This window comes from Nyctereutes procyonoides, unplaced genomic scaffold (genome assembly GCF_905146905.1).
Source record: "Nyctereutes procyonoides isolate TBG_1078 unplaced genomic scaffold, NYPRO_anot_genome, whole genome shotgun sequence".
In the NCBI taxonomy this organism is placed as follows: Eukaryota; Metazoa; Chordata; class Mammalia; order Carnivora; family Canidae; genus Nyctereutes; species Nyctereutes procyonoides.
In genome coordinates, this window is record NW_026575020.1 from 13196102 (window position 1) to 13210787 (window position 14686).

Consider the following 14686-nt stretch of genomic DNA (forward strand, 5'->3'; position numbering starts at 1 on the left):
TTGCCCTTTGGAGTTTGGGAGGCTTAGGTTGGAAGTCTCCCTCTGTGTCATTGGCTCTGGCTTCCTAGAGAACCACAATTACAACTTAAACTATATAATATGGCTTTCTGAATCCACATTCTGCTGGAAAATAGCAGGGAAGAACATTCCAGAGCCTTATGTCCAGGGTGTAATGAGTTCTAGGAGGAGAAAGCTCCACAGTAATTAAAATGAAACATTTAATCTCCAAATCTCTAAAACTCTTTGGAACCACATTCTCAAAGTCCTTCGGAAAATCTGAAACTAAGACAACAGGCTGAGACCTGAATGAAGCCAAAGTGAATTCTGACTCCGGAATCTCAGTGGGACAGGTAAATTAAAACTGAGGTTTTGAGTTTTTCTGGTATGAGAGTTTTTGAATTAAAAAATATTTAATTTTTGGACTCCTCTATAGTATTTCCTTTGATATTCCTACCTGCAAACAAGTTAGTTGTGAGGTTGTTAGAAGGTTGTCACTTATGATCAGCAAAGATAAATTTTATTTACTGCTATTCTTGGTTGCCCTGAGGACATTGGCTTACAATTCAAGATTTATACCTAAGTGACCCTGTTTTCTCTTTGAAATAACAGATAAAGTTGAAATGGACACCATTTAGTATCTAATATATTTCTGAATGTTAGTTGGGACAGAAAATTTTTATCTGCAACAAGAGGTTTCTTTTTTGTTTGTTTGTTTTTGTGTTTTGTTGTTTTGTTTTGTTTTTGATGGAAGAACACAGAGCTATTTTAGAAAACAAGTATTTATTTTTGTGTGCCCCTAAAACTATAACACAGACCAATGAGTGTGATAATGATAATACAAAACTCCATTGAGAGTCATTTATGTAAAGATTATCAATTACTTAATGCAGCTTATGAGACAGCTTATTATGCCACTTTTCAAAGGAGACACTTGGGCTCAAACTGGTGAGGATCACACATTCATAACAGGCAGTGCTTAACCTAGATCGATCACCTACAGCCCTTTACCACTTTGCCTCCAGTTTGGAAATAATAGGAAAGTGGATTTCAGCTCAGGATGAGCAAACTCTTTAAAATTAAATTAAACTCTTGAAAATTAAAACTGATAGTGAGAATGGACAGGGCCAACTTGTTGAGCAGCAAGTTCCTCTCCTGCAGAAAATCACACAGGGCCAAGGGTGTCATAAGAAGAGTCATCTAGTGCTGGTTCTAAGGCTCCTTCAGACATTGAGACTAAATGATTGTCTTGTGTCTCCTTTTCTCATCAAAAGAGAGAGAGAAATGCTAGTAACAACAGCAAAGTTGTTGCTAAGTTGCAAAATGCCATATCATCAGTAATAGGCAAATATGTTCATTTTTTTTCAGGCAAATCAAATAAATTATTCCCTAAAGCTTTCAGTTAAGAATTAAAATTAGTTAACATTTTACCCTAGTTATATTTTCAGTCTCTAAGCAATTATCGACCAGGCCTAAACTCATCATTTGCAGGGCAAGACGAAATTAAGAAATAGTATATAGTAGGCAATCCATAGGTTAGAGTCTGATGGTGAGGGAAAAACATTCAGTGTGATCATTATTTATCTCAGGATTTAAACAGTAACTGTAATTGTATTCTTTGAACACCAAGTTCCCACCCCACCCCCACCCCCACCTCGTAGTTAATTAGCTGGGCAGGTCTTAGAACAAATACCCACTCAGACACTGGGTGGTAGAAATGCTGTTGATAATTAAACACCACAATAGCATGGGGCCTATTTCAGGAGCAGCCGAGTGGTCTTGCCCCAGCCGGACGGCTCACCACACACTCACAGACCCTCTATTGTGCTGGCTATGGCTGTTCAGAGGGATAGTTGCTTGGCTGGAGAAGGAACCAACTGCAATAAGAGAGAGAAGACCAAACCTCGCAAACAGATCGGGAATTCTGCACTGGAGAGGAAAATACCCAGAGTGTGGAAGTAAAGGGGAAAGGATCCAAGAAAAAGAGATGTGGATGGACAGGAGAAACAATCATACAACAGATGTAGCCTTTCTAGTTTCTATGTCCAACCAGCCACCCAAAATAAGCTCACCAGTCTCATGCCAAATCGATAGCAATTAGAAAATTGCAATACATAAACACTAGGTTAATTTGCATTCCATTTGGTTTAGAGGAAGTTCACTTTCTTTAAGGTTATTAAGAAAATCTTGGATCTTAGATAATCATCTCACCTGGGTGGGTCTCGGTTTCTTCATCTTTAAAACAGAGGAGTTAAAAAAATAATAAAATAAGGGGGTTAAAATGTTCTCATTCTGGGGTGGCAAAAATAGGAAAGCGGCTCTCAGAATAGTTTGTAAGGTGTTGAAAAGCCTAAACTTCACACCATTACTCAGGATAAAACTACACAGTCTAATATAATTATCATATTGCTTCTGCTTAAAATATATTAACCCACTTTGCTAGGTTGATTATCTCATACTGAAGAGATGCTTCTATTGGCAGTTATATAGGTCATTAATAATAGGGAGAAAAATTATTACTTTCTAAGTCAGCTGATTTGGTACTCAATACAGAAAATCTTTCAAAAGAGAACATTTTAATAAGCTATTACAAAATCCATAGGAAAAAAAATAATAAAAGTTTTATCGGGTGGAATGGTTGGAAACCACTGGCTCAGCTAGTGCCTCTTCTACTCGTCCATGGAATTACCTCTAAGAACAGAGGCAAGTGAGTGTGTCCTCAGGGGTACCTGGGGACCTAGCCTGGAAAAAAAAGGGGGAACGGAGAGATTTCTATAAAGTTCCTGTTAAAAAAACAACAACTTTCAATTTGGGGGAAATTTTTCCATTCTCCTCCAGAAGTGTTTGGTTTGATTTCTAAATAATACGCTTTCACCAAAATCTGTATGGAGAAACTGATGCCCCAGGAAGATGCACATATTCATCTTGTGGCTCCAGAGATACCCACTGCACCCCTCCTAACACCACCACCTTACTGTGTCAGTGTTTAGGTATCTTAATTTGAGAAGCACAGTGATCTAGATGATCTTGTAAAATTTACCTGGCTATAAAATTAAATGGGTTTCCCTTTAGCCTATGAAGAGGCAAAAATGCTCTACCTTAAACATATAGAATCCCTTCACCATTACAACTCAAATAGTGTCAAGGCCACAGCCTAGGAGGAAAGGGAAAGTGTAGAAAACAAAGTGTGTTGTGCTAAGAAAAGCAGGAAAAATTTCAGGGGGAGCCAAGCATAGCTCAAGAGAAGCTGTCCATCTGAAATGCCACCTGGAATTCACACCAGTAATAACTGTTGTGGATATAAAAATTAATAGGGGGGATTTCATAGTATTAGAAAAATTTATTTTTATAAATCATGTGTCTATCACCCAAGTGTTGACGCATGCATGCAATTCAAACATCAGGCTTACAATAAAAAGCTCACTGAATGACTTAGCAAGGACAATTCCCCCATTTTCTCTATAATTTGGAGTGGAAGAAGGAGGGGGGCCGTGGGTAGAGGGTGCAGTTACTGGGTCAATTAATCAACCTGAAAACTGTGACACAAACCCTGACGCCTAACCTATGTCTAAAAATACACAAATGTATACGAATTTGTTTTAAACTGTCAATGCCTATATTTAGGACCTTCCCAGCAAGGCTATAATGAGACTGTGTTTGAGGCCTCCAGTCATAGCAGACTCTACCATTAATCTGAAGTTAGTTAAATTAACAGCATTTAGTACTGACTTGTCAATCTCACTGCTCCAGGAAATTGCACCTTGAGGCTACTAATATTGCCAATTTTTCCACTGGAGTATGCGCCCGCGTGTGTGGATGTGTATTTTTTTTCTCCAGAGCCTCCACGTTCATACACCATCATTGCTTCCCTACGTCCACAGCACTTATATTATCATTTATTCTGGCCTCCTTTAGCCTTCCCGGGGGATTCTGCATAGTGTAGCTGCTCAGTGAAAGAGTTTTTTAGCTTTATATTTATTTGTTTATTTTTCTGTCATGGCTCATGACTGAGGCTTTAAAAAAAGTGTGACGGTATTCAGAGTACATGATTGACTGCTACAGCAACATTCATTAACCATGAGAAATCTGCAGCAAAACACAGTCCTGAGTGTTCTAAACAGCAACTTTAAAAAGAAAGAAGAAAGAAAGAAAAAGAAAAAATAAGACTCGACTAATTTTTCATTGACCTCATCTGTAAATAAATCTAGACTGATGGTGAGCAGGGGCAATAATAAATTAGTATTCATTTCCTGTAATTAATATAAACATGCCTATGAACACAGAGAATATGAATATATAACCACCTAATTTCCATTTCAAAATACACCTAACAAATTTTCACTTGAGTTATCTTCATAATATTTTCCCCCCTTAATTAGAAGAATGAAGTGTTTGGATTTCTTTCCCTCCCACCAGGGGGAAATATTGTTTTGGTCACATAGAGTGTCAAGCATATATTGGCGACGAGCAGCAGAGCCTAATACTGGCCTGTTTCGTTCTCTGCATGGTTCCCTTCCACACACCCATGCTGAGGCTGTCGCCTCCATACCACTAACCAGGGAGGGCTCCTCCCAAGTGACTGAGGGACTGTCAAAGCATGGGCAACCCCAAGAAGCAGCTTCCCAACTTGACACAAGAATGTGAAGCCTTCTGTCGCTGTCACCAATGTTCATTCACTCAAGGGAGGGTCGGGTGAACGGCATAATGTGAATTTTGTGGAGATAACATGTATTGAGTAAAACAAATATCGAACTGTAACATCTTTCAGCAAGAAGAGTAGTAGAGCTTGCTGTCAAGCCTGGCATCTCCGGAGACCATTCCCTCCCTGAGATCACAATCAGAGATGGAATTGATAGAAGATCATTGTCTAATCACACCCAATAATCGTCACAACTCAATAGCGCTACTGTGGCAGTGGTAGTGTAGCGGAACACTTTGTTAGCAATAAATAAATTGGTTAATAACAGAATTACGTCACTAAGACGTAGATACAAAAATGTCTATGAGCTGGACAGAGTGGGATAATAACAGAACATTCAAATCAGGTTCTACAAAAAAAAAAAAAAAAAAAAAAAAAAAAAAACCAAACAACTTTCACAGAATGCAGCTTGCCTCGTGGCTTTTCCAAGGACCTTCCTAGTCCTGTAGAGTTTTTTGGTCCGGAGTGTTTGTCTTTGTAAAGATCATGGAAGCAATTATGTGCCATCTGGGTTAGAAGTGGTCCTCATGGGTACTTGATTGTGGAATTCTAATGAACTGTGCTAGGCAGCTATTCGAGGTGCATGTGACAAGAGGGCCACAGGGCAATGAGAATATCTTAAATTGATGGACTTGCCATTGAATCTGGTTGTAAATGTCACTACTTACACTTTGTTGGGATAATTCAGGTGATAAGGAACATAGATCCCACTTACCCCAGGGCATTTTTTCAAACTCCTAGTCAACTCTAACTCTCCTGCCAACAAAGCAGCATTCCCCCAGAAAGAGAAAGGAGTCACCCATGTCTTTCCCTTCAGTTGTCAGCCTGGAAAGCCGAGCAATGCACCTCGCTTCACTGGTACAGGAAGCCCAGCAGAGGGTGAGTGAGCTGTCTGCCCAGGTGGAAAATGAAGGACTCGGCCTGGACAATACAGAGAAAGAGAAACAGCTGAAAGCTTGGGAGTGGAGGTGTCGGCTCTATAGACGCATGAGAACGGGCTTCGAGCATGCCAGTGAGTATAAGCAGAGGACTTCTGTGTTTAACTAGAAACCAAGTTGGTTGGAGACAGCCAGGCCTTCTTTCACTGATTTTTTTTTTTTTTTTTTTGCCACTCTGCTACAGGGTCATGGATGGCCGTTGTCAGCCTATTTGGAGCGAGGGCTCTGGGAGGCTGTAAAAGGATCTTTTGTCTTGCTTGATTTTCTGGCTCCTGATAGGTTCTCTGACCACAGCCATGAGGCTTCAGTGCTGCTGGCCTCTCTCCACCATGTCACACTCATCTAGCACTTTCCACCCGATACGCCTTAATGCCTAATAACCTGGATGGTCTGATACCCTAAGTGGCTATATTTTGGGATGTGGAGGTGGAAAATATTTGTTTGCCTATTTGTCCAGTTTCTGCCTCCAACCCAAGTTTAAGTTGTTTTCAACTCTTTACTGCATTTTTTATAAAGCACTTACACAAACCAACGTTCGGTTAATACAGGCCACAGAGGATAGTCAGCTCCTGAATTATGCTTTGTCTGCACTTCCATTCTCTTCATCAGTTCTTTTTGTTTGTTTTAAGAAAAGCCTTTTTTCTGGATAATGCTCATTAGCACTGGAAGGTACTGCTTATAGCAGCCCATAATATAAGAAAAATCAAAATTCAAACACTTAAGAAATACTAAAAACTTGTTCCAAAAGTAGATCTTAACAACAATAAAACAAATGAGACATGAGAATTGAAATTTAAGGGAAAAATGAGCTCATCAGTTTGGAAATATGTGCCACTGTTTTGTGCTATAGATAAAGACCAAAGGCAGTGAAAATCTTGTTCTCTAAAGTAGTACTGTATACTAAGGACTGAATCTAAGCCTAATCCTTTCTCTTAAAGCAAACAGCTTAAGCAACATCAATGAAAGTGTGCTTTCAAAATTAACAATCTGGGACACCTGGGTGGCTCATTTGGTTGAGCATCTGCCTTCGGCTCAGGGTGTGATCCTAGAGTCCTAAACTTGAGTCCTGCATTGGGCTCCCTGTAAGGAGCCTGCTTTTCCCTTCTGCCTATGTCTCTGCCTCTCTCTGTGTCTCTCATGAATAAATAAAATCTTTAAAAAAAAATTAATCTCAGCAATGCCGATACATTTTTAAATTTATTTTATTTATTTTTAAAGATTTTATTTATTCATAAGAGACAGAGAGAGAGAGAGAGAGAGAGAGAGGCAGAGACACAGGCAGAGGGAGAAGCAGGCTCCATGCAGGGAGCCCGATGTGGGACTCGATTCCGGGACTCCAGGATCACGCCCTAGGCCGAAGGCAGTGCTAAATCACTGAGCCACCCGGGGTTGCCCCTGTTTTTTTATTTAAAAAAAAAAAAGAGAGAGAGAGACAATCAACCATTGTTTTAATAAATGCATTTGCTGTTGTGCCTCATTTAGGACAGATTACTACTAGAAGCAGTCATAGTTTTAGACTTATTGCCATTTGGGGGGTAATTTTCTAACTCACAAAACATCTTCTGGGTGTTAAGAAACACCTGAAACTATCGAGAGTCCTCTGAAACCCGAGGTTAACAGGCAGGACTCCCATCCATGAATTCTTTCTCAGAAAGTGTTACTTGATGTCACAGGAGGCAGCATGCGAGCAAGGCAGGTTGGCATTCTATCCTGGGAAGAGCCCAGAATCCGGCATCTGAAGCCATGGGTTTTCATCCGGTGTGTCTTTGCTGTGTCCTTGAATGAGTAGTGTGGCCTCTCTGGGCTGCAGGTTTATCATCCTAAACAGGCACATGCTTTACTTGCCTTTTCTACCCCAGAGGGTTGCACAAAAGCTCCAATGAAATGATTTATAGGAAGATACTTTATGAAATGTAACAGTCTCTATCTATCAATAGCCAGTTCGTGCTAACGCTTTCTGGCCTCCTTTCCACTGGTCCAGGCCAAACTCCTGTTGTGTTTCCAGGATACTTTGGGAAGGCTTAACTGGTATTATTTACCCCTTCAGAAGATGTTCTAATGCTCAAATAAGACCACGATGGCAACAAATAAAGGCCATTGAGACTTCTAATGAAAATGTTCAAAAGCAAAAGCTATTAGGCTCTACAAACAAATGTTTCCATAGTGTGTGTTTCAGGGTATCCTTTGAAGAGGCAGGAACATTGTTTAAAAAGGATTTGTGATGTTAAGATCCTTATGTTTTTCCTTCTGTCTTAGGAGCCCCCGAGGTGCCAACCAATGCCTGTCTCATGGTAACCAGCAGTACATCACTCACTGTCAGCTTTCAAGAGCCTCTTAGCGTCAACGCAGCTGTAGTAACCAGATATAAAGGTATTGGACGCTTGATTTTTTTTTTCATTGCTTCTTCCTAAAAAACAATCTGTTGTTTGGGGATCAGTTGTGCATTTTGCATGTTTGTTTTTCCTGCTGATAGGATTTTTTTTTATACCATGTACTTTTTGAGTTGAAATATTTCCATAGGCACTCATGTACAAAGCGAAAGGTGAATGAGAATAAGCCACAGACTCTGCCTCGCTGTGTCTCAAATAAATAAATAAATAAATAATAGAAAAAGTCACAGGGTGAACTATAGGCTCAGGCTGTCATTATTCCAAGCCCCTCCAAAATATCAATAATTCCATTCTTATTTGCAGAGGGCCTATTTCATGCATAGCATAGGGTTGGAGACAGGACTACACAGAATTGGCCTCAATCCCAGGAGCTCAGAGGGTGAAATACGGAACTAAGAGAGTATAAGGAATTGATACCTGTAATAGCAGGTATCTAGAGTTGAGGATTAAAACACACACAGGACACAAAGGACATTGGGGGTCAGAAAAGAAAGAGGGAGGTAACATGATAGGATCAGAAAAGCACCAAGGTGCAAGTGGTATTTGGCTTTCAAGAATGGTTAGGATTTGTACTAGAAGACACTGGGGGGAAGTAACCTCCAAGTGGAGAGAAGGGTGAGCACAAGCTTACACCTGCAAAGCAAGGACATGCTAGGACAGACCGAAGAGGGGCAGGGGACAAGTCGTGGCTCCAGGGGAGATGAGGTTCATGAGAAGGCTCAGTGAAATGTAAGAGAAAAAAGACTAGGGCAGGGGTACACTGAGACTCAAATTCAGGATTCAGGAGTTTCAACATTATGTGATGCACTCTGCAGAACACCAAGTAAGATGGGGACAGGATCGGAAGTAGCTAGCAAGATTTGGGGCACAGTACTGTGTATGATATACTGGAAGAGGTGTGGACCTGGAACAGGGAAGTGAGTTAGGCAGATCTCTGGGAGAAATCACAACAGCCTGACGTGGCTGCTGGAGCACTGCTGCCAAAGGAGAGAGGGAACCCGGAGCAGACAGCAGAGAGACACTGTGATGGGAACAGCCAAGGCTACACAGAACCTACTGTATACCAAGGCACAGTGTAAAGCTATCACATGTCCTAACTCCATGTGATCTTCCCAACAACTTTAGCGGTGGGTGGGCACAGTTAGGATATCCACTTTGCAGACTGGAAGACTGAGACACGGAGATTGAAGAATTTGCCTAAAGACACAAAGCAGAGCCAGAAGTATCACATTATGTGGATTCTTGAATATGGTGGACAAAAGAGAGAGAAATCTATTTTCCTGATTCAGGACGACACATGGAAATAGCCTGACCAGTCCTAAAGCCTGATAAAGTCCTCTATGCATGTATTCCAAGATGCCAGCCCACAAGGCAAAATTCCTATGTCCAAGCATATATGTGCCTCCTCTCTCCTTCCTGGGGCCCATTCCCAGGAGAATCCTCAAGGTCTACAAAAATTACTGTGCCTACACCCTGTAGCTTTTGTGGTACTTGGGATTTTCCAGATAACTCCACTCTCTTCATACTATCTTAGGGAAGACAACATAGAACTGGTTACCACCCTGGGTTTTCTGTCTCAAAGAGAAGGCAGCCTGAGGGTACTAGTGACAAAAGACAAGTGAAGCCACCCAGGATGGCCTCCCACAGCCATCCTGTGATACAGTCCTGATACTTTCTCCTGGTTGTCTGCTCTGCCAAGACTTCCTGAAATTCAGAGCCAGTGTTTGCAGGCAGTGTCAGACTCGGACATTCTCCTCTCTCTACATCTCTCCAGCTCAGTGTTTCATCAGTGCTGCTAAACTTGACATTTTTCTCCCTACATTTGATTAGTGAGCTATCGGGAGCTAATTTATCCAGACCCTCAGCTATTTAATACTTGACCAGAATGCCAGCAAATTCTATCAGCATCCACATATGAACACGTCTCATCTCAGGAGACTTATGTTTGGGTGAGGTTGAAATGAAAGCCACAAGTGGGTTCTGGTAGTGACTGGAGGGGATTAATTAAGCATTATAAATAGAATTGTCTGTTGCATTATGGAGTAGGTTTCCTTGTGTTAATTTATAAGGTCATAAATTGAGTCCTTAACCTGACCACTCTCAAGGGTTATTTAAAACAGCTGGCAGCTTACTGTACCCAGAGAGCAGGACAGTTTTTAATTCAGAGCTGAAGTAATTATTTAATTATGGAAATATTAGCAAAATTACTCTGAAACAAGTCTAATTATTTTGTTTGCTTTAAAAAAGAAGAAACAATCAAGAAATCCACAGAATGAAATGTCAATTATCTAATTGCTTAGAGGAAAGGCTTAACCCTACAGTTAGGGCTTTGGAAAACATCTCATACTGCTCTCCAGAATTTCTGGGTTCACAAAACCTCAAGCCTATTTTGACAACTGGATGTTCTCCCCCTTCATACTGAGGCCTGTGTTTGACAGAAAATCTGAATCTATCTTTGTCACGTGTGTACACTCAACTCATCAACATGTTCCAGTTTTTTTTTTAAGAGTTTGTTGATATCCGGAAATTTTTTTAAGAGCATCTCTTTATAAGCCCTATTCAGGCCCAGGGGCCATGCACCAGGGTGATTGCCATCACAGCTTGGACATTAAAGGCATACATTTCACTTTAAATCCCAGAAACAGTTGTGAGTAAGACTTACTGGAGTTTTCTGCTTGCATCTCCCCTAAATGTGGGAAAACAAGGCTCAGAGAGCAACTGTCTGATTCTAGGTGTTTTCTCCTTTGATTCAAAGAGCACTTGTGTCTTTTGGTCCCATTTCATCAATTTCCATGGCTTACAGAACCAAACTAGACTTATTTCAAGTGCTTCGATGCTTTGGACAATTGCCAGAACTTTATTCCGCATTTTCTCCTCCCCGCCTTGGGTAACCTGCCTGAAGCACCCATGTTGCAGAGGATGTTATTTCTCTGCAGTCCTAAAGCAGAGAACATTTTCAAAAGTGATTTTGCTGCTCTTTTCCAGGCTGAGAATGGAAAGGAAAATGTCCTCTGACAGATGCAGTGCAGCATCCGTTTTCCATCCACACAGTGGATTCTTTTCTTTTTAAAAAAAAGCAGGGCTTGACATCATCATCTTTTGGTTTGCCAGTGATGAGATGATATAGTAGCTGCTCCAGAGGGTGTGGGCAGTATGCTGGTTTGGATGGTGCCTTCCCCATCTCTTCTCACCTTGTTCTCTAACAGATTAGAAACCATCACCCTAATTCCTTCCTAGAAAGGCTTGTAATAGCAAACTAACTGCTCATTTGATGGCATTCTCAAAAAAAAAAAAAAATCGAAAAGCATTTCTTTGCCAGGACCTTTCATCAGGAGCTGGTAGTGTATCTGCTCCTGCAAAGGCCAGGCAGTACTTCTGCCAACTTGTTTCCCAGAAAGAAAGGAAGCCAAAGAATTCCAGAGAGATGTCAGGGGGCACCACAGCTTCTAGGAAGGAGAGTCCACTATTTGTCCATGAAAACCCTCAGGGTTGACAACTGACAATAATAATAGTGTGAACTTGACCATGACTTGATAATTTGGACCATCTTTTCACAAGACTTAAGAAAACTTGACTTCATGGGGCTTGGTGCACACTGCTTCGTATTGATATTACTTTTTTCCTTCCTACATCTTATAATTGGAAAGAGAAAAAAGTACATTGCATTAGAAACTATAATTATTTTCCATGTTTAATTAATTGAAGAATTAGTATGATCCTATAAGCATGTGGTAGCTACCTTCATCACTAAATTGAAGTTATTCAATTTCATAAAACAGAAGGATTATAACTTTAGTTAGCTTGTTTGAGCAGGGGTGAAGCCAGAAATTTACAGATAAGAAGCAACTAGGAGAGGCAGAAGATATGTCCAGGGGACAGAAAACTCAGTGGATTAACATTTTTTGCCTGCAAGCAAAAATAAAAATATGGAAATAAGTTCAGCAGCTAAATGTATTATGAGGAAAAACAGCAAGTCCAGTGAGAGCAAGAGAATGGCAACACTACTCATGTTCTTTCTTCTAAGCTGCCACAGGTTTTATAGATAAATCCATTCTCAATTCCTCCACTGGTTGCTGAGCTGTCAGGATCCAGCCAGTTTACTCTTTTACCATCTTATGAACCACCTCTAAACCTTTCTCCAGTACAGTATGTTGTAAGTCAGAGTCTTTTTGCATTTTCTTCATTTAGGAAGTTTTTTAACTCTCAAATGATTCAGTACAGGTTATATAAAAGACAAAGATTTACCCTTCCCCCAATATCACATCCCTGTCACTAAGTTAATCTGTTATGTGTTCAATGTATGTTCTTACAAATCCTTTCCTGATGCATGTATCCACATGTATAAGCACACAGATGTATAGGTTTGTGTACTCCACTATAAAACTTTCACACTGCCTAATCCTACAACTAGATTTATTTTTAATTCAGCAATATATCGGATAAATCAAATGTATCTATGTCAGTATGTTTGGATCGTCTTTCTTTTTAATAGCTGTACAGTATTCCTATTACTTAGCTAGAGGTGCCATAATTTATCTAACTGTTCTCCCACTGATAGACATAGGTTGTCTCCATTTTTTTGCCTATTGTTTAATATTGCAATCCTTGTATGTGTCTCTGTTTTACTTGGGACAGTATTTTCTTTTGACATTGTTAACTAGAAGTGGAAAAATTTACGCCTTCCCATTTCTTTGTCTCACCTGTCTACATCCAATGTTAACCTTAAAAATAAAACCACCAAAAAAATAGCAAAGAACCCTTACTAGTGAAATGACTAGTAAAAATGAGTTTATTTAGCAACAGTAGAGAGCTGCAAATTGGAATAAGCAAGCTCCAAGTCCAGAGAACAAAGAACACCTTTCACAGAGGAAAGGGGGGCAATTGTGCGGGGTTATTACAAACAAAAGTCCGCTGGACGAAACTGGGAGTTTGAAGTGTAGTGGTTTTTCATTGGCTGAGTTGTGACGTCTCTGATTGGCTGCGCTGTTGCTGAGGCAAGAGAAAAACCTTCCCTCTGCTGGGGTAGGAAAGTAGCTCAAGTACTATGGACTTTCAAGGTAAATCTCTTCGTGGGGGGCGGTGTGAGTGCGCGCGCCGCGCGATATTGACAAGGAATTATAGGGTGTAAGAGTTCCCCCCGCTGGCCTCCCCAATCCATATTAAATGGCATTTCCTTTTATTAATTTTTACACCATATAGTTCCTCTATAGTATATATATATATATATATATATATATATATATATATATATATTTTAAGATTTGCTTAGCTTATTTTTTTTAATTTTTATTTATTTATGATAGTCACACACACACACACAGAGAGAGAGGCAGAGACATAGGCAGAGGGAGAAGCAGGCTCCATGCACCGGGAGCCCGACGTGGGACTCGATCCTGGGTCTCCAGGATTGCGCCCTGGGCCAAAGGCAGGCGCTAAACCGCTGCGCCACCCAGGGTTCCCTCTATAGTATATTTTAACATCTGGTAGGGCAAGTCCCTCCCAATGGTAATCTTTTTCAAAATGTCTCAGTTGTTTGCACACATGTTCTCTTCCAAGTGAATTTTAGAATGGGTTTGTCAAGTAATTTTCAAAGGTGTATTAGTGCATCGAATTCCTAAATTAATTTGGAGAGCCTTTCCATCCAAGACATGTCTTCCTAATCAACTTGAATCTTATGTATTCAGGAAAGTTTCATAATTTTCTCTATGTGGGTCTTCTACATCTACTGATAAGTTTCATGTGGGATATATTTTACAAGTTTTATGGCTATCATGAATGAACTCTCATGTGGATTATGACAAATTATATAGCATTGAACATAATTTTTAAATCTCCTGTGACCTTGGTCCCTTTAGTATTTCAAAAGCCATGTTATTTGTGCCCTTTTAGCATTGTTGAACATTTGTCTATTTTACTGGTTTGTTTGAAGAATTAACTTTTTTCATTCATAAAACCTACTTCCTGTGTATCTTCTATTTTATTAATTTCTAGCTTTAGCTTTGCCAATTCCTGCTACTTTCTGTTGGTTTACTTTACTCTTTCTTTCCCAGTTTTTTTTAACTTGAAAACTTACGTTTTTATTCCTTTATTTTTCTTGTTTTCTAATCCATATATTTAAGGCTATAAATTTTTCCCTATCATTTTGTCCATATCCAAAAAGTCTAAGGCAAGATGCTATAATCAGTTTATTTATAAATTATTTATCATTTCGACTTTAAATGGAGTTTTTAGGCAAGCCATTTTAAATTTCTGACCATATTTTTGCTATATTTTTAATGTTATTTTCTAATTTTACCATAGTAAAAAAAAAATTTAATGTACTTTGTATGCTGTAGAGCCATTTTAAAACTCTTATTTGTAGCTAACCAGTAAATCAGTGTATATGTACTATTGTTAGTGTTTGAAAAGAATGTGTAAACTCCACTGAGTATAAAGTGTGAATGTGTATGTGTTGTTTAATCCCTGCCTTTTACTAAAGTGTTTGTCCCTTTGATCTTTGATCTCTGAGAAGCTGCTTTATTTGTCTTGCTTAATGCTGTTTCCTTCAACTTCTATTTTGTCTGTAATCAACAGTACCTTCTTGGTTTTCATTTGCCTGTTGCCTTTCTATCTTCCTATTTGCATCCTTCCCATGATATTTGAGACACATCTCTTATGAAGAG

The 14686-nt window shown here is 39.7% G+C and overlaps 1 protein-coding gene across 1 annotated transcript in view; it reads left to right on the plus strand.

Moving 5' to 3' along the window:
* ANKFN1 (ankyrin repeat and fibronectin type III domain containing 1) overlaps positions 1-14686 on the plus strand; it is a 133719-nt gene that overhangs the window by 11321 nt on the left and 107712 nt on the right. Inside the window, exons 3-4 of the mRNA XM_055334416.1 lie at positions 5514-5708; positions 7891-8004. Of these exons, the coding sequence (XP_055190391.1) occupies positions 5514-5708; positions 7891-8004 (309 nt within the window). The remainder of the gene's footprint in view (positions 1-5513; positions 5709-7890; positions 8005-14686) is intronic.